This window comes from Eptesicus fuscus, chromosome 22 (assembly GCF_027574615.1).
Source record: "Eptesicus fuscus isolate TK198812 chromosome 22, DD_ASM_mEF_20220401, whole genome shotgun sequence".
Lineage (NCBI taxonomy): Eukaryota > Metazoa > Chordata > Mammalia > Chiroptera > Vespertilionidae > Eptesicus > Eptesicus fuscus.
This window is the reverse complement of record NC_072494.1, coordinates 9,103,777-9,129,359: the sequence shown is the minus strand read 5'-3', so window position 1 is coordinate 9,129,359 and position 25,583 is coordinate 9,103,777. Positions and strand designations below refer to the sequence as shown.

The following is a 25,583-nucleotide window of genomic DNA, read 5'->3' as shown; positions in this document are numbered from 1 at the left end:
GGAGCCCAGTTCCCCTGTCTAAAAAAAAATGAAGATAATAATGGTATCTGCTTCGTGAAGATTAAATGAATAAATCTGTGCTAGGTGCACAGAACAGTGCTGGAGAAAATGGCCCTTAATAAAGGTAGCTAATGTTATACAGTATTAATAGCAGCATTACTTGCTGTATCTTACCTTCTCGCCTCCTCAGTGGCTGTTCTTGTAACACAGCCTCCCATAGGGCCAGTGTGTATGGTGTTGCCCTCCAAAGTTTAAAATTCACACAAAACCTGTTGCCTTATCGCTGTGTCCTCCCTCCTCTCCTTAACCAAAGCCCCCTCTTGTGTCCCATCCTCTCCCTGCTTCCCCATCTGTGCCTGGGCAGGTCTCAGCCCCCTTTTCCTCCCAGACACCGTGTCCTCACGGCCTCTCAGGAGATGGAGACAGCCATTAATTCCAGAGTCCCATGAGCAGCAAGGGGCTCCTAGGGTGGTGTGGGTGGGGTCCCTGCTCTGGTACTGACTCCTGACCGCTTCTGACTCGATGTCATCAATTTCACACCAATGGTAGCAACACCCACTCTCCAGGGCTGATGGGAATCTGAAAAATGAGGTGGCTGGCATACAGGAGGCCTGTGGGATGCTTGAGAGCAGGGGCAGTGGAGATGGGACAGACCCAGCTCCCACTCCTTGCCGAGCAGGTCCCCTCACCTCGGTAAGCTCGGCTTTCTTTGCTCCTGGGGGACAATAGGCACCCTACCTCTCAAGATCCTTGTGCCGCTTAAATCAGGTGAGTGAGGACTCAGCAAGCTTTCCACAAGGGTCAGCCGTGGCATCATTAACAGCAGTGTCCTCCCTGCGGCCACTGGAGCAGTGGCGGCCGGGCCATGCAGGGAGCACGTGCTACAGGGAGCACGTGGTGGGATCAGCGCCCCCCCTCTTCCCACAGGGTTCTACGTGCTGGTGGGAGCTGGGGCCCTGATGATGGCCGTGGGCTTCTTCGGGTGCTGCGGAGCCATGCGGGAGTCACAGTGTGTGCTCGGATCTGTAAGTGGGCGCCAGAGGGGAGCGGGGAGGGAACTGATCTGAAGGGAGCCCCACGTCTGGTCTCCAAGCCAGCTCTTTCCCTGACCCGCTGAGACCTTGGCAGTCACCCCTCTCCCTGAGTCTCGTTCCTCCATCGCTTGCATAAGAACAATATTATCTTTGTCCTGGACTCAAATGGAAAGTCTGGGGGAGGGGGGAAATGAGGTCATTAGTGTATAGATGTTTGGGGAGGAAAAGTGTCTGGTAATTAAAAGGGGCAATTATGATTGTTCTTAAAAAAAAAAAAAATACTGTTTCATAGCGAGTGAGGCAGCTAACAGGTTCCGATAGCCAGGGAAAGGCTGTTATCTACAGGAAAAGCATTGCCATTGAGAGCAATACCTTCACCAGACACCCCTCTTGTGGCTCATTTTAACAAGCAGCCTGTGTCTTTTTAAAAATGGAATAATTGCTGTTAACTGCTATGCAGCCAACGCCAGTGTGACCTAAGACAGTGGTCGGCAAACCGCAGCTCGAGAGCCACATGCGGCTCTTTGGCCCCTTGAGTGTGGCTCTTCCACAAAATACCACGGCCTGGGCGAGTCTATTTTGAAGAAGTGGCGTTAGAAGAAGTTTAAGTTTAAAAAATTTGGCTCTCCAAAGAAATTTCAATCGTTGTCCTGTTGCTATTTGGCTCTGCTGACTAAGGAGTTTGCCGACCACTGACCTAAGAGAAGCAAGGAGAAGGGAGAAGTCAGGCAGGAAGAGAAGTGTTTCTATTTCTCCACAAGGCGTCAGACACAGCAGATGTATCAGGCTGCTTGTCCTTGCTCATTGCAGCCGCTGATTTTTGCAATGTAAAATGTCTAAGTCACTTCCTTGCCCTCCATTCTCTCTCTTTCCCCTGCCGAGCATCTCTCTGTCTTGTTCATCACTGAGCTTAGTTAGATCAGAGCAGACCCAATAGGCGGGAACAGAAATCTGTCCAGGGCACCCCCACCTCCACGGCCACCTCCTCAAAGAAGCTTCCAGACTGCACAGTCTCAGGTCACACCTTCCCCAAAGCCGGGCCCCACCAGTCCCTCTCTACCGCCTCTCTTATGTTTTCACAGAACCTCTTTTGTCCACCAAGTGCTCACTGCACACAGGTGGTGGGATTTCTATATCGCTATCTGAAATTATCTTACTCAACTTTTATTGCTTTACTCATTTATCATATCTTCTCCTTTCTAATGTGAGGCCCATGATAGCAGAGGCATGAGGATCTTAGTTATGCACCACTGCACACCCAGCACCAAGGACAGTGCCTGGCACAGAATAAATGCTCAATAAACAATTGCTCCATGAATGAATGAATGAACGAACGAATGAATGAACTACAAGGACACTAAGGAGCAACTGCTTCCTGCTAGATCAATTCAAAGTAATAACCTTAATAATGGTTTTCAAGTGGAACTAGAATCAAAGAAGCTAGATACATTGAAAAGTTACTGAATTAGTGAAGTTAGTGTCTTCTCTTTGCAGTTTTTCACCTGCCTGCTGGTGATATTTGCTGCTGAAGTAACCACTGGAGTGTTTGCTTTCATAGGCAAGGATGTAGTAAGTAAAACGGACTTACAGTTTTTTTTCATGATGGGTAAAGTGTTCTCGTTATGGCAAAGGAAATGAGGACAGTGATACCCACAGTGATATTACAAAACCAAATAATCCCCACAAATACCATTTACGCAGAACTGTTTAACCTGGAAATATTGTTTGGAACTGAGCATATAAGTGTGCGGCACACGCGTGCACACATTTTTCTGGGGAGATAGTTCATAGCTTTCATTAGATTCATAAAGGGATCTATGATTTTTTTTTAAAGGATCGCTAGTATAAGATTATCCTGTTTGAAATGGAATAGAGGTCAGATTGCAGACATGAGGAAGAGGGTTCGGGAGAACGTGCATTCTCATCCCTTGTGACCATCATTTGTCCTTGGGGCTTGGCCTGGACAGGGGCCAGGACACCCTCAAAAACTAATGCTGACCTCTGAGCCAGTGAAGCCAGTTTATTTAGATTTGTGCTCAGACTGTAAGTGTCCAGAACAGGCCATCGGGAGAACCCAAGAGGAAGTGGCCCTTTCGGCGATTAAAACACACTGTGGTAAAGAGAGGAGTGAAAAGGAACAGGAGCAAGAATGGAATCTTAAGTTTACTATATTTCACATAAACTCACACACTGTCACTATGGTGTTTATGAAATTATTTTAGATTTTAAAAAATGGTAAACATGTATATAATAAGTAAATATCACCTTGTTTGGAATTTTCCTAAGGTAGCTGGTTATATTAGTAGGTAAAGGAATTGGTCTTACGATTTTTTGAGATTTCTGTGGATTTGGGATCCCAGGCTTTTATACTAGAAAAATTGTTCTCTGCATTTTATGTGATATTTGAATGCTGAAACAGTTACCCTGGTTGTAAACCTTTGAAACCATGTCATGAAAAGATCTGAGTACTTTTAGCCAGTGGGGTCCAAGCAGCATAGGTCCTGACCTGGCCATGCATCACCATCACCTGGGCGGCCTGGAAGGCTGGCATCAGTTGATGCTGATGTCCATTCAGCTTCGAGACCCTCCACTGTAAGAAATCATTCTAGTCTATGAAAATGATTCTTGGTTAGTCTATCCTTCCACCTTCAAAAGTTGCTTAGAAACTCCAGAACCTATCATCTGTTCCATATATGCAGAATTATCTTTAAAAATATAGATGAACATATGGAAAAGTCATATTTTTGAAGGGCAAGGAAGAGGGGGTATTCCTTGATGAAAGGAGAATGTTTGAAACTTCCCACTCACCATCCCCTCGGTTTTCCTGGCATTTTTCAGGCTATCCGACATGTTCAGACCATGTATGAAGAGATTTATAACGATTACCTTAAAGACAGGGGAAGGGGAAATGAGACTCTCATTACCTTCCACTCAGCAGTAAGTAACTTTACTTCTTCCTTAAAATCGCATCTTCTAAAGATGGTGTGCAAGCCAGGTTCTCTCTGATTACCTGGATTAAAAATAAGATGCATGTGATATTGCATATGTTTTATAAATTACATGTTATAATATATGTGTATATATACATATGTGTACATGTATTTCTATGTGTTCTATGTGCATATATATTTACAAATATATACATATACTAATAGTGTAAGTTTACTGTTGGAAAGCATCCATAAGGAATTTTCCTGTATTTAGAGTTTCTTACTAAATATTTCCTCATGCTATTTTCCCAATCTAAAGAGATGTTCAGGAATTCATATCATAGTATATATGTTATTTGCATATTTATTCATTATTTGCATATTTATTCATTATTTGCCATGATATTTAAGCAAGCAGCTTTAATTCACAAAGACTGGCAAATATAATAGCAAAAAACTATATTTTTTATGTTTTCCCAAGTTATTGTAAATTTTATTTGGCTTTTATATAGTGGGTTCTACTATATAATTAGGTTGTATAAGCCTAATTTTTAAAACACTTAGAAATAAAACTGTCTTTTTGGTAAATTTCAATCAATCAATAAATAAAAGTAAATCCAATGAGGCCAAGTGCAGCAGCAATACTGTATTTCTGCCCTCATGGGAGCCAAGTTCACATGCAGAGAATCCGGTAGAGGAAGAGGCCCAACACAGAGTTCATGAGAGGAAGTCAGGACATGTGCCCCAAAGAGACAAAAGAGCACAAATAAGAATGCCCAGAAAGCAGCCCAAATACACATCAGCTTCTCTCCACGGGTGGCATTGTGGTGTAACAGAGACAACCATGACCTTCAAGTCAGAAAAGGTCATTCTTAGCTGCAGCTCAGCCTCTGGACAGCTTTGTGACCTCGAGTAAGTTCCTTGCTTTCCTGATACTCAGCTCCCTCGTTTGTAAACTAAAGGGGCCCCTGACACAGCAGGTTCCTTTTCTTCTGGGAAGACCTGCCTCCTGCCCAGCTCGGGGCTGCATGCAGCCATGAGGGGAGGCTTACAGAGGCCTGTTGACCTCCTAACCTCTGTGACACAGAGACGGAGCGATGCCTCTGGGCCAGGTGTTTTCAGGTAGCCCAGTTCTTGTCTGTCACGGGGATGTCCTGGAAGGTGCCAAACATGTATCCTGTTCAGCCTCCCCTCCCCAACCTGCCTGCACACAGGTCCCTTTGTCTTTGAAGGGCCAGCCCCAGGGCCGGACACCTGTTTGCTGGCCAGTCTTCAAGCCCTGATCTTTTAGCCCCTGGAGTTTACTGCGGCCACTCTTCTGCTCCGTCCCAGACTGTCCCCAGTTAATGAGCCCTTCCCAAAGCTCATAAAACCTCAGCTCCTCCGCAGGTTAAATTACCCCCAGGCTGAGAGAAAACAATCTCAAGGCCCACCTCCTGCCTAAAACACAGCAGTTCACACAGACACTGAAATTAACTTCTTGCCCTGTTTGGGTTGTCTTGAGTCACTTCCCATCATAAAACTCAGCCAACTTTAGAGAAGTCACTCTCTTGTTCTGCCTGCACAATTATGTGACTCTGCTCTTTCCAGGGTGCGGTGGCTGGGCCTGTAGCTGCTGTGCGGCTGCCGCACCCCGGGCCTTAGCAATGGTGCCCACAGTGCAGCTGCTGCCCCGCTCCCGGTCCTAACCGCTCTTTTCTGACTGTAGTTTCAGTGCTGCGGAAAAGAAAGTTCGGAACCGGTCCAACCCACATGCCCAAAGGAGCTTCTAGGACACAAGGTAAGCGTGTCCAGCGGGGTCCTCTCCTGCCTGGAGCGGAAGATGGTCTCTGCCTCTGGGTGGAGACTGTCATTCTAGGAGGCCCTCTCCCTGTGCCTTCCGGGCCTTGGCTTTCTTCTTTGTAACATAAGCGGAGCAGTGCTGAGTCCCGGGCTCCCGCAACCCTGGGGAAAGATGCAGATGCTCTGGCATTAATTAAGCTCACCAGGGCCCTAGCCAGTTTGGCTCAGTGGATAGAGTGTTGGCCCGTGGACTGAAGGGTCCCAGGTTTGATTCCCGTCAAGGGCACGTACCTCGGTTGCAGGCTGGGTCCCCAGCCCTGAGTTTGTGCAGGAGGCAACCAAATTGCTATGTCTCACATCAATGTGTCTCTCTCCCTCCCTCCCACTCTCTCTAAAAATCAATGGGAAAATACCCTCGGGTGAGGATTAACAACAACAACAACAATTTAAGCTCCCCAGGGCCAGAGGTGCACAGCCAAGGAGCTGCCCTCGCCTCTCCATGGGAGGCACAGCGCTGATACCTGCTTCGCTGTTAAGTGGCATCTGCCAGAACTATGCCCGGTTCTGAAAACTCTTGGAAAAACACATGGTCCCTTTCACGCTGTACACGCCACCTGCCCTTCAGTCACTTAGTAGCCCTCTCAGTTATCAGATTGACCGTCACAGTGTCACAGTACGTGTTCAAGTCACCCTTATTTTACTCAATAAGGGCCCCAAATGGCAAGAGTAGTGATGCTGGCAATTCCGATGTGCCAAAGAGAAACTGTAAAGTGCTTCCTCTAAGTGCAAAGGAATGTGTGTGTCGGGAAAAACATAGTCTATACAGGGTTTGGTACTATCTGCGGTTTCGGGCTTCCCCTGGGGGTCTTGGGATGTATCCCCCATGGATAAGGGGGACTACTGTACCATCAGTTGTTATTCCTGACTCTTTTTTTCCACAACAGAACTGCATTGATGAAATCGAGACCATACTCAGTGTTAAGCTCCAGCTCATGGGAATTGTCGGTATTGGAATTGCAGGTCTCACGGTGAGAAAGTGCCAGAACATACCTCCTTGCCCTCTCAGAAGCCTTGTACCTTTGCATCTTATTTCTCTTCAAGTGTGATGGCAGTATCTTAGGAGAGATGTCTTCTAAAAGACAAAGACATTTGTTGATAGGACATCTATGAACAAAGCTAATTAAATACATTAACACTAAGTTCTCTAAAATATGATACAAATACCATAACCTAATGTTGACCTTGAGTTTATCATTGTAATAACTTCCCATTTTAAAGCCACCATGCCTAAATTAGACAAGTGATTTTTAATTCCTGGTCTTTTCCTACTATTAGAAATTTACAACAACATCAGGTCAACCCCTCTCATCTGTGATTCGCAGAGTCAGCACAGTGTGGTGATTAACAGTGTGAGCTTTGGCATCGCACTGTCTGGCTTCAGCTCCTAGATTCACTACCTATAAGCCCTTGGGAATCACGGGAAAGTTTCTTAATTTCTCTAGGCCTCAATTCCCTCACCTGAAAAGAAGGATTTTAATTTTCTGATCTCATAAGATTGTTGTGAAGAATAAGTGGGATAATACATACAGAGTATTATTAGAAATTAATTCGTATAGTGTCTGGAACATAGCACTCAATAAATGCTGGCTCTTTATACAGTCTGTGTGTTCCCAAACCCAGAATCCAGGCAAAGGGAACAGCGTTATGTGCAAGTGTGGGGCGTAGTGCCTCCAGGCACCTGCAGGTGGCTCAGTACTTCTAATGTACAAAAGAAGAGTGTGCAAGGATTGACAGGGACAGAAGGGTACGGTAGGAGTAGCAAGCAAGAGATGATAAGGAGAGGGTCTGAGGGTCTACGTAATTGAAGTCTTTGTGTGTCCTTTTCAGAGGTTGGGTAGAAAGAGGGGAGCCACCAGGGTTAGAAGGACCTGTGATGATAAAGTTGAAGGGAAGCAAGACTGGAGTCGGGTGGGGCCAGTAAAGAGGTGATTTCCATTGTCCAGGGGTCAAGTGCTAATAGCTAATGCTAAGGTAGTACTCACCCTCTAACCCTCTATTGCAAAGAAATCAATCAATTGACAGTTCTCAGGGGACACACGAGCATCTTTCCTCTTTCCTGCAGTTAGAGTGGGGCAGTGGGTGAATGTACTATGCTGAGGATCTATCAGTCCAGGAGCACCTCTTCGGCCTCCCCCACCTGCTCTGGGGCTAGCCTGATTACCATTCTGAGGCGGAATATTTGAAAACATTCTGTATAATAGAAGTATCAGATAGACCCTCCACACAATTCTACAATCTTGATGAATCAGCATCTATGAGTCACCCCTGACCCATGCCAGTGGCAGGACAAGGCTGGTAAAGTTTCTTTCTGGGGTTATCTCTTTAGAGTACAGCCCACGTGAGGTAGGGGTTGTGTCCAACCTTTCAACCATAGTCCAGGGGGAATGCCCTCTGTTGGCCATCTTGAATCAATGCACTGAGCGTCTCCTTTAATTTTTTCTTCCTAAGGTAAGAGTTGCACAGTGTAGTCAGTTAACTAAATGTCCATTAGGTGTCTCCCCTGCCACACACTGGAACCGAGTTCTGTCAGCCAGAAGCTTGGAGCCCTGCCCCAGCCTGGAGGCCATTCCCTTACTTAAGTCTACTCCTGCCCTTCTGAAATAACTGATAAACACGTCTTCTTTAACTTAGCATTTACAGATCCTAGTCTGCTGTAGGTCAGGATTGAGGAGAGAACCAGAGAACCAGTTGTGGAACTGGTTTCTTTAAATAAACACTGACAGCAGTTTATAAACATTGTACCCACGGAGCGCATTCCTCAGGCTCTGCAGAATTGTAGGGAATATGATTGAGAACAAGGGCAACTTTTGGCATCCTTCTGTTCAAACTGTACACGTGGCTACCGGTCTTGGCTTCTCCGAGAGGTATCCAAGATGTAGAAGACATCAGTAATACCATAGCTCAAACACCTTAGTTTGTGCTTTGGCAAAACTATTGGGTTAAATAGTGAAGCATCATTTATACTTAAAAAGGAACTGGAAATGAAGAGATGGTCCACTTTTTAATATGCTGTCACTGGTGCAAATATTTGAAGCGTTTTCAACAATAGAAAACTATTTAGACCACAAGCATATTTAAACAACTAGTGATTATAAATACTTTTCAAAGTAAATATGTAAGAGATTAACCTGAAAATATAAAATTCCCAAACCAGTAGTGTATTATTAGTCTTTTACAATTAAAAACTGTCCTAGAGGCTAGAAATAGAGCCCTTTTCTTAAAGCAGAGTCTTGCTATATTTTTAACAATAATAAAATAGGAATGCATTTTAAGCATAGTTAATATGGACGTCTTTAACCAGTAGTCATAATTAAGTAAATACCATTTATAACCAGTAATTATTGGTTATATTATGTTAACTTGAGTTGGACGCACAGTTTGCTGACCTTTGCATCAATTTTTATCATTGGAAAGTCATTAATAAGTGCTTTCTTCTGTTTCAGATCTTCGGCATGATATTCAGCATGGTCCTTTGCTGCGCGATACGAAACTCACGAGATGTGATATGAAGCTACTTCTACGTGAAAATTTCAATCGAGAGCTTTCATATAAATGTCACAGGAGCTGTCTCCTGGCTCGTTTTTAATATTCAAAGGACATTAGGATCTAAAATAATTTGCTGTCAATTGTACATTTGCACATGTATGTATGCTTGGCTTGTACTGATTTACCCCTCGAGTGAATGCCTATGTATGTTGATTGAGAGCATGTTCGTGTGTGACCTATGTGCTTCCAGCATATGCATTATACAGAATGAAATCAGTTTGCTGGGAATTCTTGATTCTTGTTATATGGTGAAAGGAACAACCTGTTTAACTCTCAGAAAAAGGTCAAAAGCTTTGAAAAACTTAAAAACTTGGCTATGCATAAAAAAGTAATAATGGATCGGTTTCTCAAAGTCTAGCCACAGAAAGTTAGGTACAGAGAATCCAGGGATTTCTAGTTAACAGAAGCAATAAGCTATGGGAATGGAGAGATCACAGTGTAGTGCTAAACTTGACTATGTCTGAGGAGAGTGTAAGGGTTCCTGGGATTTTTTTATATACATACTCTCCCCTGAATACAGTAAACCACAGTTTTAGAACTAAATACATCTGTAAAACTAAATATAGCATGGAAAATCTAATTTGAATAAGTCATACTTTCCTAGTATTTAAAAACCTCCCTCTGGAAAGAGTGGTCACACAGACAATCATGTGTCCTATAAAAGCAAGTGTTTTAAGGACTAAAACAAAAAAACTTTTAACTACTTTTTAAGAAAATATTTTTGTCCTCCTATAAAGATGTTTAAATGTCGCTTTATTACTTTTTTTCTGACGCTGCTTTGAACTACTGCAACCCTCACATCCACAAAAAGGTTTGTATCTCCAGCTTGTATTTCTCCATATGCAAGGCTAGGAAGACTAAAGTAAGAGACCTGGCAGTTGGACATTGTGGGAAAGAGAATTTTTACTGGCACTGTATCTTTAAAATACCTCATAACTTGAGTTTACATATTTTCCTATTTTTCTTATTTATTCATCTAGAGAATTCTTCATAGATTAAGAACTATAGTTTTCACCATTTAAAATGAATAAAACAAAATCCTAAGTCAAATATTATATCATGAGTGTCCTTGGCCAACCCAACATAAACAAAGGAAAGCATCGTCTCCCAGTTGTGTGCACACAACAGAGACAACCTAAGGAAACAGAAACATTTCCACACACTGCAGCAATCTGGTTAGTCCAATGCACATCCCCCATAAAAATAAAATCTTCATGTTCTTCTATGGTCTTGATGCTTCATTTTAAGAACATAAACCCAAATTTAGGATCTAAATTGATATATTTGTTCATTTTTAACAACTCGGTACATTTAGTAAATAAATCCTAGAGGTTTTTTTAATTATTGCATTTGTTAAAGCCACCCAGAAGTGAAAGTACTGGGGACTTTGGAAATGCCCAAGTAAGGTTGTGCACGTGTGAGAAAAGAAGTCTTTGGGTGTGCTCTTCCAGGAAACGTCTACAAACCATTTTAATGAGAAGGCTTAACCATCTGAAATGTCTCACTCCCATAGAGAACCACATTTCCTCTCTGCCACACTTACTACTGCTACTAGGCTTTTCTAGAAAAAAAGTCAGATTGGAAACGAGCTAAAAATTGAATTGCGCATAGCTACTTTACTGTTTCTATCGCCAACAAAAATATTATTTAAGAAAATCAATTCATGAAATAACAGTTTATACCCCATTCATTGAGAAATACAACCTTTTAAGCGGAGAACAAACAGTCCCTCTCTCTTGGTGGCTTCAGTTCATCTGTCTGCTTGAAGACAGGAAGCGGGCCCAAGTTGCACGCTCAGGTTTCTTCCAGCTCAGACTCAGCTTGGATTCAACAAAAGGGAGTTCCATTGTATATCTGAACAACCAACCTTCAAAAAGACCACACTGGTTAAGAGTAGAGATATGTGCCATATATGATTAATGTGCCATATGTGATTAATATGTATCTCTTGAATATATATACATATATAACTTGAATATATGTATACATGTGTATGTGTGTGCATGCATATACACATATGTATACATATATGGACACACACACACACATATATATAAAAGTTTGGTTATGTCTGTTTACCTGAACTAATCTGAGGTCAGGCCCAAACATATTCTTAAGCGTCTGGTGCCAAAGCACTGAATTAAAACTTCTTGAAATATTTTAAGTTATTTCAAATTAAATTTTCTATGTACTAGAATTGCTTGTTTGGTTTATCTTAAAATCCTATTAAATCTCTATGCACACCTTCACACAACTTATCTGAAGGTCCAACTACCAATCCACCCAAACAATATGATGAACAAAGGAAATAGTGGTAACCCTCAAGAGTGGTAATTGTTGGGAGCTGGACTTAAAAGAAACACCCTAAGGACTTTCGTTGCATATAGTTATATTTAAATTAACATTGTTTCACCCAATTTATACCTTTCCCCCAGAATAGCTCCTTTGTTGTCCATGGTTTAATCTGTAAAATTGCACACTTGATACAGGGTCCAACGTGGTCCCCCATGCATTCATCAATGGTAGTTGCTCTCCTTTCCCCTACAAAGAACACTAATAGGTTTGCTTGGTGAGAGTGAGGCTTGTGGGAAGATGGCAGTGAAGGAGACAGCGTATTTTCCCTTCTGAAGTAGGTTTATTAACGATTAAAAGAGGCACCCTCTGTATCATGGGTAAAACGTGGTTTCCATGGCTCCGAGGACAGCAATCGGAAATTCAGGAGGTACACCCCAACTTTCCTGATTCACTGCTCCCTTGACATCTGCTTTGATCACCAGCCCCTCATTTTCAGCAACCCCATTTTCCCCATCCCTAGGAGGAAGCACTCATGGGCCCTTGAAGCTAGCCAATTACTGACATCATCTTAGTTTAGACTCATCAAAAGCGAATTTGTGTTAAGGTATATTTTAAGAAAGACAAAGGTTTTCTATTTTATTTCAACATGACTCATTATCTTTTCCTATAAAATATAGCTGTAAGGTATCATATGTAGGTATCCTTTCAGAGGTAAAGACTACACCAATGCAAAATGCATCGTTTTGTTGATGTCCTCATTCTAACAAGGAAGGCTAAATGCATTCCAAGAATCCACTATTCAGATGACTATGTCCTTGGGACATGGAAACATGAAGATTAGAAGTAATATACCCAGAATGTTGCAAAGCATGCCCAGTCAGTGTTGCTCAGTGGTTGAGCATTGACCTATGAACAAGGAGGTCATGGTTTGATTCCTGGTCAGAGTATATGCACAGGTTATGGGCTTGATCCCCAGTAGGGGGTGTGCAGGAGGCAGCTGATCAATGATTCTCTCTCATCTTAGATGTTTCTCTCCCTTTCCCTTCCTTGCTCTGAAATCAATAAAAAACATTTTTTTAAATCAAACAAAATGTGGCAAAGCAAAATCAGTGCTGATTTCGTAATGTTTTTAGCTAATGTGCCAGAAATCCTTCCAAAGCTTTCGTAATTTTTTCCTATATAATTTCTGTTGGCTTTACTTATATTAAATAAAAGATTTAAATTGAAAGAAGTCGCCAACCAAGTGCTTCATATACCTGGCAATTAATGAATATTACTTATTGGTTTAATTATGTTGTCAGGGAGAGTTTTGTTAAATATAAATCAAACATACATAATCATGTGTAACTGAAGATACTTCTACAAATACCTATTTGAACACATTCATCTGCTTAATTAATGAATAGCTTTCAATATATTTCTCAATTATATTTTAATTCAAAGGCTTGGTATTAATAGCCCCAGCCCAAGTTCCTGGGCCTGCTCTGCCTTCTAAGATGCAACCCACTCTAATGTTAGAATTCTTTTCCTTTGTTTTTGGACTACTATTTTGTACAGTTGGAAAAAACTATAACAACACTGATATACTAAGATGAACAAGACAACCTCTACCCTCAAGAAGCTTAGTGTGGGGAAGAGCTGGCAAGTTTCCTTCTCATAAGTTAAGTGCTATGATGATCATTAACCCAAAGTCAACCCACTCAACCTTGGGAAGGATGGTCATGGGAGAGAGGTTTCCTAAATTTTGAGATCTCTAAACTGAGTCCTGAAGAACTCAAAGAAGAGACAGGGATGTTAGGAAGGCAAACATGTCAGGAGGGAGGAAAGTAACAGAAGTGACACAGGGTTGTTTTCAAAGATCAATACTAATTAACCAGATAAAAAAGTAGGTAAGAACCAACATTGAACAATAGGGCTAGAGAAGAAGCTACTTCAATAAAAGAAATGTTATTGCACTTAGACTTGCTGCTCAAAAAAAGAGAGGCAATTTCTATGTAAAAGAGAACTTTTATTACTTGAATTTCCCGTTATCAAGAAGCATATGCTGTTACCTGTCAATATATCCATCCAGGTACATTCTCTTATTCCTGAAGAGCTTGGCCATTAGAAAAGCAGATTGCTGCACTCATCCCAAATCCATTTAGTTGTGAAAGAAATTTTTATATGTCATAGTCCAATGAGGAACAAGAGGGATTTTTTTAAAGCACTGATCTCAAACTTCCTCTGCCAAGAATTGACTCCTTAAAACTTTAGGTTGAATTTAAAGACCACTTCAGAAGATATTCCAAAATTTCTATCTTTCTCTCATTACACAAGCAATGGTCCTTCACTTTCCCATTTCTAAGCTCTCTCTTCATTCTGTCTCTTAAATCCAAAGAATACCCTCCAAAACAGCATTTCCATATGTCCAAGATTCTGGATCTAGTTGAAGCAAATTGTTGGTCATTCCAATCCCTAAGCTCTCTCCTAAGAATTCTTTATCTTGGACAACTCCGCTTTCAAGAATAGTTTAATATAATTTGTATGTGCATCTATTATAAATGGATTGTGCCTTCCATGGAAGGGAATAAGGTGTCTCTGATGTGCCTCGACTTCTGTGGCCCATAATGGCACAGGCCCAGCGCACCCGCTATGATGTCTAGCCTCCTCCCTTTGGATTGAGGAAGCCCATTTAAGTAGAATCTTCTGAGCTGGACTATTTACAAGTGGCCTTCCTAAACGTCCCAGTCTTTCCACAGTTAAATTCTTGGAAAATATTTTTCAGATTCCATGAAAATCATATGTGATTAGTGCCAGTTGGGTTTGAACATTAGGTTTTTTTACTCGTTAATCAAATATCTGTATTTGATAGACAGTTTCCAGAGGGAATGTTATATAATCCTGCAGCTTTAAGTGTCTATGTGATCAAGTGACACAAGAACCCAAAGCTCTGAATTCGTATTTGGAGACCATACTAATATCAACTTCAGATATTAAGGTAAAAATAATTCATAAATTCCTGACTTTGTATATAAATAAGTGTACAACCATTCCCTCCTCCATTGGAAGAGCGTGGGCTTGACACTAATCCACCTACACCACCACATCATCCCCATGGGTACTGTCAGCATGTAGGTATTTACAAGATACCCAGCTGAATGCAACCAGAGACTGTGGAATATAGCAAAGCCAACTGCCCCTGCTAAGAGCTAATTTTCACCCTGATGATAGTAGCAGTTTGGATGGAGAGAAATGGGCAGGTACGGGATAAATCATTTTTTGAGGTCAAGTCTGCAGGGCACTAGATCTGCCTCACTTCACGCACCTAATTAAAACCAAACCCTCACGAAATAGTACCTACGGAAGGAAGAGAAAAATAAACAGCCCCTTACCAAGCACATTTGCCAGAAAACAGTGTTTCAATATTGATCAATATTTAGGTTAGAATTTAGGATGATTCTACTCTATTAAAAATCCCTTAGCACTTTCTCCCAGTCCCTAAAATCTTTCATAATCATATTAGGTTTTCGTGACATCAAAAGCCAAAACAGTACAAGTTGCTTTTGGTATAAATGTTAGAAACTGTCTCTTATTACTTGAAAGACTACAAAGGATTTAGAAGTTCACATGTAAAATGATCGTGACCTCTTTTCCAGGCTTTCGGGGTATAACTTTCATAAGTCAGTTAGCCCACTGAGAAATTAAATTAAATTAAATTAAAGAGAATAGTTCTTCAAATAGAATGCACTGTTAATGCATTTTGGTGACGTTTTATCCTGTGCATTTGAATGAGTAGGATAAAGTACCATATTGCAGATTTCACATATTCCACCTCCATTCCAGTCCTTTGGAAGTTGATAGTAGCATGGTCTCCAAATATTAATCTGGGGCTTTGGGTTCTCATGTCACTTGATAACGTGGATACTTAAAGCTGCAGGATTATAACATCCCCTCTGATAACTGTATATCAAATACAGATATTTGATTAATGGGTAAAGAATCTAATGTTCAAACCTACCTGGCACCCTAATATCCATGTGTTCCTTCAGCTTCCGATCACATTACCCATTTCTTATAACTGTAGCCTTCCCACATTCATTTTCTGTGTCAAGACAAAATTCATGGCCCTCTGCTAAGAGAGCTGCTCAAGATTGGCTTTCATTAGTGTTTCATGTCCCTGCTCTCCATTTACCCTGCACGCCACCATTCCATGTGGCAATCATCCTTCAGTCACCTTTTCTTCTAACGCCCCTCAGGTCTCTCATGATGCATAGGTACAGGTATGGACGAACCAGCACTCAACATATACACAATGTATTGTGAAATATATTGATATATTATTAGCTTTATTCCAGGCAAACACATTTAACTGCATTTCAAGTTACAGTCTATTGAAGTTAGATAGAAACTCCCACCATATAGGACTGCTGAGGTTTGGTACAGTAGTTGGTCTTGCTGATCTCATGTACACAGTCACTATAGTCAGTATTGCACTTGCCACACTTACAGCTTATAGCTATAGGGAAGGAGAAATAAGGACTAACATGGCGTGGGCATCCTGGTATCTCTACAGTCTTGTATATGAAGTCTCTATATGTACAAACATCCTGGGACAGAGCATATTTGGGAAGAAACTGCTTGCCATTGATATCCTGAGGAGAGAACAGAAAAAGGAGCATAGTGTAATAGTACTTTAAGATGCATATAGTCAACGGCAACAAATAAAAATTAACTCACTTATATTTTTTTGTCACTAATTAGACTGGGGGAAGATTCCTCAGTCCCATTCCCCAATACCCACTCAACACATCCTTACTGAATCCCATAGAGACAAATGTGGCACACACACCCTTTTATCCTTGATCATGGAAATAAGATAAGGCTTAAACAAAGTTTGGAAGTAAACTGTTATAAAATTATCTATACCCACTGTGCTGAGTAGAAACATATACTATAGTAACCTGTGCCCTCTACTTCTAAGGAGCCAATTACCATTAGATTTGGAAAATGAGGTTGTGATTTATCTCATTCCCTTTCTGCATAGATATGGACGAAGTCTAGGTTTACCCAATGTACAGATAAAAGAAGTAAGATGAACTACATACCCGTGTCATACAATATCCGGCACAGATGGTGGTGTTGATGGTTAGGCAATAATCACACTCTTTCCTTTCAACATGCATCATATACTCAGTTGGAATACAAAAAGACGTTGCTTGCCCACATACAAGGCCAAAAAGCATGGATATCAGGAAGATAGCAGTCATGCTAAATCAAAGATAAAATTAAAGAATCTATTAGATGTATCCTTTAGGATATTCAGAAGAAACATTTGGAAAGAGCCAAAAATACGTATATTTAATACTATGCCTATATTGTCCTAGGATCTATATTAGGTATTTTTACATAGTTAATACTCTTAGTAATTTTTCTTTATACACTGAAATGTGGCTCTGATCCACATACTCCACAGTGGAATGGCAAGCCTGAAGCACCACAGCAGGAAAGTGGCAGAGACACATGTGCCAACTAAGTGTACAACAATTCATTCAATGAAAACAATCCAAATACCTGCCTCTATGACTAGAAGAAGTGAATGAACAGTTAGGCTTCAGTAAGGGCTTTCCCAGAACTCTAGTTTTCAAAAAAAATTTGGTGAAAAGGCCAACAAATGGGTCATAATCAGAAAGGGCAAAGAAACCAAGAAAATGCATAATCAAACAGTAGTACCATCTCAATACAAATAATCTTGCATATAATTTTACCCATTGCCTGTCAAGGAAGACAAGATGAAGCTACAGAAAGTCCAGAAAACATTAACATAAAATTAGGAGCTAACCCAGAAATCTAGATACTCTCTTTCTCCATCCTTAGGATATTCCTCTAATGTTGAAAGAAGTAGACTTGGACATATAAAAAATTATGTTACTCAGAAGATGTATGAAATTCATTATCTTAAAAAGATTGCAGACGCAGCCCTGGCCAGATGGCTCAGTTGGTTGGAGCATCATCCTATACACCAAAAGGTTGCCGGTTTGATTGCCAGTCAGGCCTCATGCCCAGGTTGTGGGCTCAGTCCTCAGTAGGAGACATGCATGAGGCAGCCGATCGATGTTTCATTCTCACACTGGTGTTTCTCTCTCTCTCCTCTCCCTTCCTCTTTCTCTAAAAATCAAGAAAAATATATTTTAAAGAAAAAATATTTTTTCAGATGCAAAAATTATAGGTTGACACAGTGAGAATAATACAATCAAGGATGGCAGGTACATTGTGGGCTAGGCTCGGAGTAAAATATGTTTGGCTGCACAGAAGATACCAGAGGGTCCATGTGCCTCAGTCAGAAGAAGAACAAGGATCTCAAGAGAGCCTGTCCACTGAAAGAATTTGTTCAATATCAATTGGCATCATAATGAGCTGATAATGTTTACATAATTATTTTAGCTCTGCTACTGAGAGCAGGTGATCCAGACTTTTGAGTGTAAATTGGTCACTTCAAAGATTAAGAAGATTGTTTTACCTTACAAATATGGTACAGTTAGCTAAGTATATTTGCATTTTTTCCTTCTTAAGTATCATTGTGAGAAAAGAAAATATTCATCTTAATGAAGTAGTTACCTTTGAACACAAACTTGTTTGCTTTTTCTATTAAATATGGTATAATTTACTAAACATTTTTACTCTATAAAAATGTATCAAGATTTTCTCATATCTGTCCATTATATCCCAATACTATCTATCAGCTGCATATACTAAAATATCCATCAACTGAAATTTCAGAGACTCAGCCACAGTTAACCAGAATTCATCTTTAATTAACTTTTTAAGAGAAAACTAAAACCCCATTCAACAAACTACCAGGGGTTAACATTTCTGCACTCCTATGCCCAGAATGAGAATTGCAGATAAATTAGATAAGCATATATTGAGCATGTGAACCAGGCACTGAGAGATACAAAATGCTTAAGCTATCTATGGTCCTTGACCTCAGGGCTGACAGTCTAATAATGGATGAGAGAAGTGTGAACAAACACTAATAATAAAAATACATATTGTTCTAAGTGCTCTGAAAGAGTCCAAATTATGACTCTGAAACCCCCAACTGATATAGACAAGGAAGTAAACTAACCCATTAAGAAGGGTTTTCTAGTGAACTCTTTTAAATAAAATGCTACATATTCAAGCTTTCCTTGGAGGTCTGTTGGTATTTCAATTTGGGACAGAAAATATAAGAACTCATTACTCATGGAACCTGGTTTTCTCAAATGCTTCACAAATGTGAGCTCCCTCGATGGTAGAATTGGTGCCCTTATTTTAGAGCCACGGACTTGGAGGATCCTCTGCAGAAACTTAAAAATATCAACTGAGTACATTACATAAAATACTCACCAGTCCTGATCATATGGTTCTTGCCTGACTAGCCAGCCAGCCAGCTACTGGACTTTTGCCGTAGGAAATCATTAACTTCACGTTTTAACTTTTAGCTCTGTGGTGCTATGTATGTAAAATAGATGTGTGGCAACCTAGTGGTGAGAATATTGGTCCTGGATTAAGGAACACAATTGTATTTTAAGAACTCCCAGGAATCTATGAGAAATTGACTAAAATATTTAATCGGTCTGGGTCTTATTTCCCCAACTGCAAAACGGGGGCAGGGGAGGGGTGAATACACCTGACCTTTTTTAAAATTGTAGAATATACAAAAACTATTTTGGAACTTTTACCCATTGTCATATTCATTATGGACACTAAACATTTTTTCAAAGTTCCTCTTAGAAATATAAAACTCTAAACTAACAAAAGGAAATTTTAAAAGCACTGAATTATCAGCAAAATAGCTGTATAACTTTGTGGATGTAAAGAAAGTAAAAATTATCCTTTCTCCTTAACTGCAAATAATAAAACTCTACCTAAAAAATCTTTCTAAGCCTCAATTTCTTTATCTAGGAAAGCAAAGCTTAGAACCAGAAGATGATCAGGAAGTTCTTTTCAGTACAAAGTCTGTGATTCTATGTGATAAATTAGTGTCAGACTCCTGGTCTAAGAGTTAGTGACCTAGAATTCTGCTTCCAACTTTCATTGTAATGTGTGTCACTGAGCAATTTAATAACTTTGTGCCCCTCATTTTTCCATATGCTCTATCCTAGATTCATTAAAAAGAAATAGAACAACACATATGATGAACTTGGAATGCTATAGAAGATTATATAAATATATACATAAATATACATATATATCACTATGATCTGCCACAATTTCTCTTTTATCACCAGATTCTTATCTTGGCAACTTAATTGCCTCTTTTAACATTATCACAAATTATTTATTGGACAGCTAAACATAAGGCATGATTTTAGGCCCTAACTAATAAGAGATGCTTTTTTCAGTGGCATACCCATATATGTCTACACTTCCAATGTTTTTCTTATTCTAAGCTATCTTCTTTCTTTTGACCCTTATTCCACTTTTTCTTTCCTTTTTTTCCCCTCTCACTACCTTCATTCTCAATAAGCACATTTCTCTCTGCTCTGCCAATTTCCTCCACCCATTTTTTTCTCTCCAAATCCCTTACTACATTATGAAAAGAATCAACTGCCCACCCTATAAATAATCCAGGAACTTTACTAAAGCAACATATTATTCTAGAGAGTAAAATGTACTATAAGGCAGGTGTGTGCACGGGACACTATCCAAAAATGGTGTAGCTATTAAATAACTGAAATAAGACACAGTAAATTTCACCTACAGATACTCAAAATTGAATTCACTCTTAAGTTTTCCCAGAAGTATATCATCAAAGATAACCATTAGTAATTGACATAATTTAATAACATATTATTCAATTGATAAAATTATTTCAATTGAAATCTAAATAGGAAGAGAAAGCCATGAACCATGAACATCAATCAGGGAATTAACCTCTTCTAGTTAATAGAACTTTTTCCTCATCTTTATATATGTAGTTCATTCACTCAACTTCACTCAACATTGAACTATTTTGGAGCAATAATTAAAATTCTTAGAGCCAATCCAAAGTATCACTCAACATTTGCCATTTTTTAGTAAGTGCTAAAATGGTGAAAGTGGAAAAAGAACATTTCATTTTGCAAAGCCTTCTCAGTGTAGACACCTACCTTACTTTGCATTGGTGAGCTGATGCTGAAGTGACTCAGACCAAAACCTCTTGGCTCATTTTATACCCTTTGGGATAATTCCTCTCTGATCTTCTTGTTTATATAATTGCGTATGAATTACTGCTTCGTTATCTGAAAAACATCTATTGAAAATTCATACTGAACCCCAAATAAAATGTGTTTAGATAAACAGGGCTTCCTCTGGAAACTGACATTATTGCAGCATAAATTTTCCTTTCTCCTATTTCAAAATAAAATTACCCTTTAAAATACATTCTTTATTAATATTACAAAGAATGCACACAGAAGGAGGAAAAAAACCTTAACATCATCTAAGATATGGGAATGAAAATTTATTTAGGGCTTGAGTGCCCCAAATTTTACGTAAGTACTCATTTAGATGTAAATAAAATTACTGCTTATCTACAAAGCCAAGACAACTTTTTATAGAAATCCAGGACAATTGGCACACATGTTTTTGAGTAAAACAAAAATAATAATTTTACGTGTGACACAAACTGAAAGTAAAAAGATGGAAAAAGATATTTCATGCAAATGTTAAGAAAAAAGAGGTGGGGTGGCAATACTTAAACAAAATAGACTTTAAAACAAAGACAAGAAACAAAGAAGGACATATCCTATACAATAAAACCCTAATATGCAAATAGACTGAACGGTGGAATGACCAGTTGCTATGGTGTGCACTGACCATCAGAGGACAGACGCTCAACGCAGGGGGAGTGCCGCTCAGTCAGAAGCCAGGCTGATGGCTGGCGAGTGCAGCGGCGGTGGTGGGAGCCTCTCCTGCCTCAGCTGCAGGCAGGTGGTAAGGAGCCAGGGGTCCCAAACTGCAAGAGGGCGTATGCCGGGTTGAGAGACCACCCCCCACCCAGTGCACAAAATTTCATGCACCAGGCCTCTAGTATAATGATAAACGGATCAATCCAAGAAGATATAACCCTTGTAAATATTTCTGCACTCAGCATAAAAGCACCTAAATATATAAAGCAAATCTTGATTGACATAAAGGGAGAGATTGAAAGTAACACAGTCAGAGTAGGGAATTTTAACATCCCATTGACATCAATGGATAGCTCTTCCAAACAGAAAATCTACAAGGAAACAGCAGCCTTAAATGACACACTAGATCTGATTAATTTAATTGATGTCTTCAGAGTAAATATACATTCTTCCCAAGTATACATGGAACATTTTCCAGGATGGACCACATGTTAAGACACAAAACAAGTCTCAACAAATTTAAGAAGATTGAAATCAGATCAAGCATGCCTGGCTGGTGTGGCTCAGTGGTTGAGCATCCACCTATGAACTAGGAGGTCATGATTTGATTCCCGGTCCAGGCTGTGGGCTTGATCCAGGGGCATACAGGAGGTAGCCCATCGATGATTTTCTCTCATCTATGTTTCTCTCTCTCTCTCCCTCTCCCTTCCTCCTTAAAATCAATAAAAATATTTTTAAAAGAAATCACATCAAGCATATTCTCTGACCACAGAAGTAATCAATTACAAGGAAAACTGAAAAATACACACACACGATACTAAACATGATACTAAATAACATGATACTAAACAAGAATGGGTTAACAATGTTATCAAGGAATAAATCAAAAGATACTTTGAGACAAATAACAATGAAAACACAACAACCCAAAATCTATGGGACACAGCGAAAGCAGTCCTAAGTAGGAAATTCATAAAATTTACATGTGAGATAACAATCATTTAAGTAAAGATCAAATCTGACAGGATATTAAACTGATCTGAGATCAAATCCTTTACTAGCTATATGACATTGGCATGCTTGATCTCTCTTTACTTCAGTTTCTTCATTTATTTATTGTTTATGTAGAACACTTAACACCATGTCTGGCATATAGTAAGTCTTCAATAACTGATAGCTAATTTATAATAATTCAACATTTATTTACTTAGCAAATATTTAGTCACAGTGCCTCGTACATAGTGGGCAGTCACTGTATTTGTTGAATGTATAAATGGCTAAGGGAGTGCATGAATAATTATTGAATTTTTAAAACCACATTTTTCCATCTCCATAGCTATAACTCGTTTACCCCCTCAATCCATTTGCCTCACTGTAATAAGCCTAAAGTTCAACGAGAATTTCCCATTATACTGAGAAAAAAGGTCCAAACTTCTTAGTATCATTTATAAAGTCCTTCATATCTCTAATTTCATCTTTCCCCAGCTCCCACCCCTCCCCTTATCTTCTCCATCCTTTCTCCATTTTCTATGTTCTTCAGCCTAACTGAACTGAGTTCCTCAATTTAGTCACTCTCTTCCCTCTAAGTCTTTTCATATGCCATTCCCTCTGTAACATCTGCCTGACCCCCCACTCCATGCCTCATCTCCCCTAACTCCTACTCATCCTTCATGACCTAACTGAGAAAGCACCCTTTCTGCAAAACCTCTGAGTCCCCCACGCCTCACTCGAGGTTAGCTGTTTAATAGAATTAGAGAAAATATATAGAACATCTAGTACATAGCAGATGATCAATAAATCATAGATGTTATTACAGATTATTGATAACCCTGTAAGTCCTCACTTGTCCTCATCTTTATAATTAATGAAAGTTAATGAAAAAAATGAGGCCTGGTATAGGCAAGTCTACCTGGAGGGGGAATGGAGAGGTTAGGGCAGAATCTGGAAGATATACCAGCAATAGCCATTTCAAGGGACCCCAAATCTTGGGAATGTGAGCTAACATGTAGTAAGAGAAGAAATCTAAAAAGAGTAAAGTGAAAATGAGGATGCCAAACTTAACCTGTTTCATGTGATTTCACGCAAGATGATAAAAGTACAGAAACTGTGGGACTGTTAGATGCTTGTTTCTAATGCAAGTAGTGCCTCTGTTGTATAAAGTATTGATTCATGTACTCAGTTTCTTGCAGATTTATGTACATATCCCTAGGAAATATATATACACATAATAGGTAACTGACATACTCTTGGCTTACTACTAGAAGAATTATAAAAAAATATCATGCATTTGGGTAATAATTTTATTTTCAAAGGGGCTCTAATATATATGATCTCATATTGTTAAGAGAATCCAGGCTGATTAAACTTTCATTTCCAGACTGGATTTACTCTCCCATCTCAAATAACTATAAACAGGACAAAATACATGAAACAATGGTTCTACACACATGAAAGGTTAGGCAATATAGGAAAGTAACCCCAAAGAGACAGAAAACAAAGGAACTACAGCTTCCTGCTGGAAGAAAGTTTCTCGTGCAGGGATGGGTATCAAAGGCAGAGGCAAGAAGTGTCCCCAAACTAAGGAGATGGACTTGGGAGTGAGTCCATGGAGTCCAAGGCACTTGGGGTTCACAGGGAAACCTATTACAGAGGAGAGAAATGCAGAGAGAGTGAGTGATTTCTGGAGATCTGCAGATAATCTCTTGGAATATTCAACTGAAAACTGGTAAACTCATGCATGTAAAGAAACTAGATGAGGCTGGGAAAAGAAATACCTGAAAGATTAATCAGAGCAGTCTTGGGACTCACACAGAAATAGGCATAGTGCTTGGTCCAACTAACAACAGTGGAAAATGTCCTAATTCATGGGAAATTAGTTAGAATACTTAGAAGGATTTTGCCTCAATTGTAGGGAAAAATTAGCCCTAGACTAAATGCTGCTCTGACCCTGTCTAACAAATCTTTAAAGCAAGACCCAAAAGGATTAACTATTTGCAAACAACAGAACGGACTCAGAGAACAAAGCTGAAGAATATTTATAGGAATACAACAATATTGCTATATTGTTTATGCATTGTTTTCCTAAAACTCTCAACAAAGCATATGTAGAGGAAATGTACCACAACACAATAATGGCCATATATGACAATCCACAGCTAACATCATACTCAATGATGAAAAGATGGAAACTTTCCTCTAAGATTAGGGATAAGATAAGGATCCCCAATATGGCTACTTTTATTCAACATAGTATTAAAAGACCTAGCCAAAGAGCAGGAATAGAATTAAAAGGCATCCAAATAAAAAAGGAAGAAGTAAAATTATCAGTTTGCAGATTACATGATACTATATATACAGGGGTTGGCAGAAGTAGTTTTACAGTTGTTCAAATGGTAATGATAGGTAGTAATAATACAAGAATAAACTGTGTTTTATGTACTCACAACTGTAAACCTACCTTTTTTCAACCAAAATATCATTAGAATAAATGAATTCAGTTAAAGTTGCAGGATATAAAATTAATATACAAAAATCTATGGTGTTTCTATACTCCAACCCTGAACTATCAGAAACAGAAATGAAGAAACAATCTCCTTTATTATAGCAGCCCTAGGAAAATAATATATGCAGTTTATTGTATGTCAAACCACAACAAAGCTGTTCTTAAAAATCCAGTAGCTAGAAATGACCTGTGCCTATTACTCTGACTTCATGTCATACCACTGTCTCATTCCACCTTTTATTTACTATGTTCTTTTGAATATTTTAAACCTGTTCTTGCAACAGGGTTTTTGCATGTGCTATTTGTTCATGATGAAGAGTTCTTTCACCAGATCTTCAAATGGCTTCATCATCTCAGGATAAAAATTACTTCCTCAGAACAACCTTCCTTGACCATTAAATCTGCCCCTGTCACTTTTTATCCCACTATCTCATTCTTTTTTCATAGCACTTATAACTTTCTAATATTATATTATTTGTTTACATTTTTATTCTGTTTCTTCCCTTCCAACTAGAATGTAGACACCATAAATGGAGAGGCTTACCTGTCATGGTAAAACCAGACTCTTTCACATACTAGATGT

The 25,583-nt window shown here is 39.5% G+C and overlaps 2 protein-coding genes across 2 annotated transcripts in view; one reads left to right on the top strand and one right to left on the bottom strand.

Annotated features, from left to right (window-relative positions):
• The window catches only part of TSPAN2 (tetraspanin 2), a 35,369-nt gene extending 23,820 nt beyond the window's left edge, over nucleotides 1-11,549 (top strand). The window contains exons 3-8 of the mRNA XM_008147205.3: nucleotides 928-1,025; nucleotides 2,529-2,603; nucleotides 3,873-3,971; nucleotides 5,673-5,744; nucleotides 6,691-6,774; nucleotides 9,250-11,549. Of these exons, the coding sequence (XP_008145427.2) occupies nucleotides 928-1,025; nucleotides 2,529-2,603; nucleotides 3,873-3,971; nucleotides 5,673-5,744; nucleotides 6,691-6,774; nucleotides 9,250-9,315 (494 nt within the window). The 3' untranslated portion in view covers nucleotides 9,316-11,549. The remainder of the gene's footprint in view (nucleotides 1-927; nucleotides 1,026-2,528; nucleotides 2,604-3,872; nucleotides 3,972-5,672; nucleotides 5,745-6,690; nucleotides 6,775-9,249) is intronic.
• A 4,474-nt stretch (nucleotides 11,550-16,023) lies between these two features.
• On the bottom strand, nucleotides 16,024-16,893 carry TSHB (thyroid stimulating hormone subunit beta). Its single transcript, XM_008147204.3, has 2 exons — nucleotides 16,732-16,893; nucleotides 16,024-16,278 (listed from the first exon to the last, which is right to left on the bottom strand). The coding sequence occupies exons 1-2, from the start codon at nucleotides 16,891-16,893 to the stop codon at nucleotides 16,024-16,026; spliced, it is 417 nt and encodes a 138-aa protein (XP_008145426.1).
• Nucleotides 16,894-25,583: the final 8,690 nt, after the last annotated feature.

Coding starts and splice junctions, on each gene's coding strand:
- TSHB (XM_008147204.3), bottom strand. CDS start 16,893: ATGACTGCTATCTTCCTGATATCCATGCTTTTTGGCCTTGTATGTGGG. Junction 16,279..16,731: donor CCGGATATTGTATGACACGG/GTATGTAGTTCA, acceptor TTCTCTCCTCAG/GATATCAATGGCAAGCAGTT.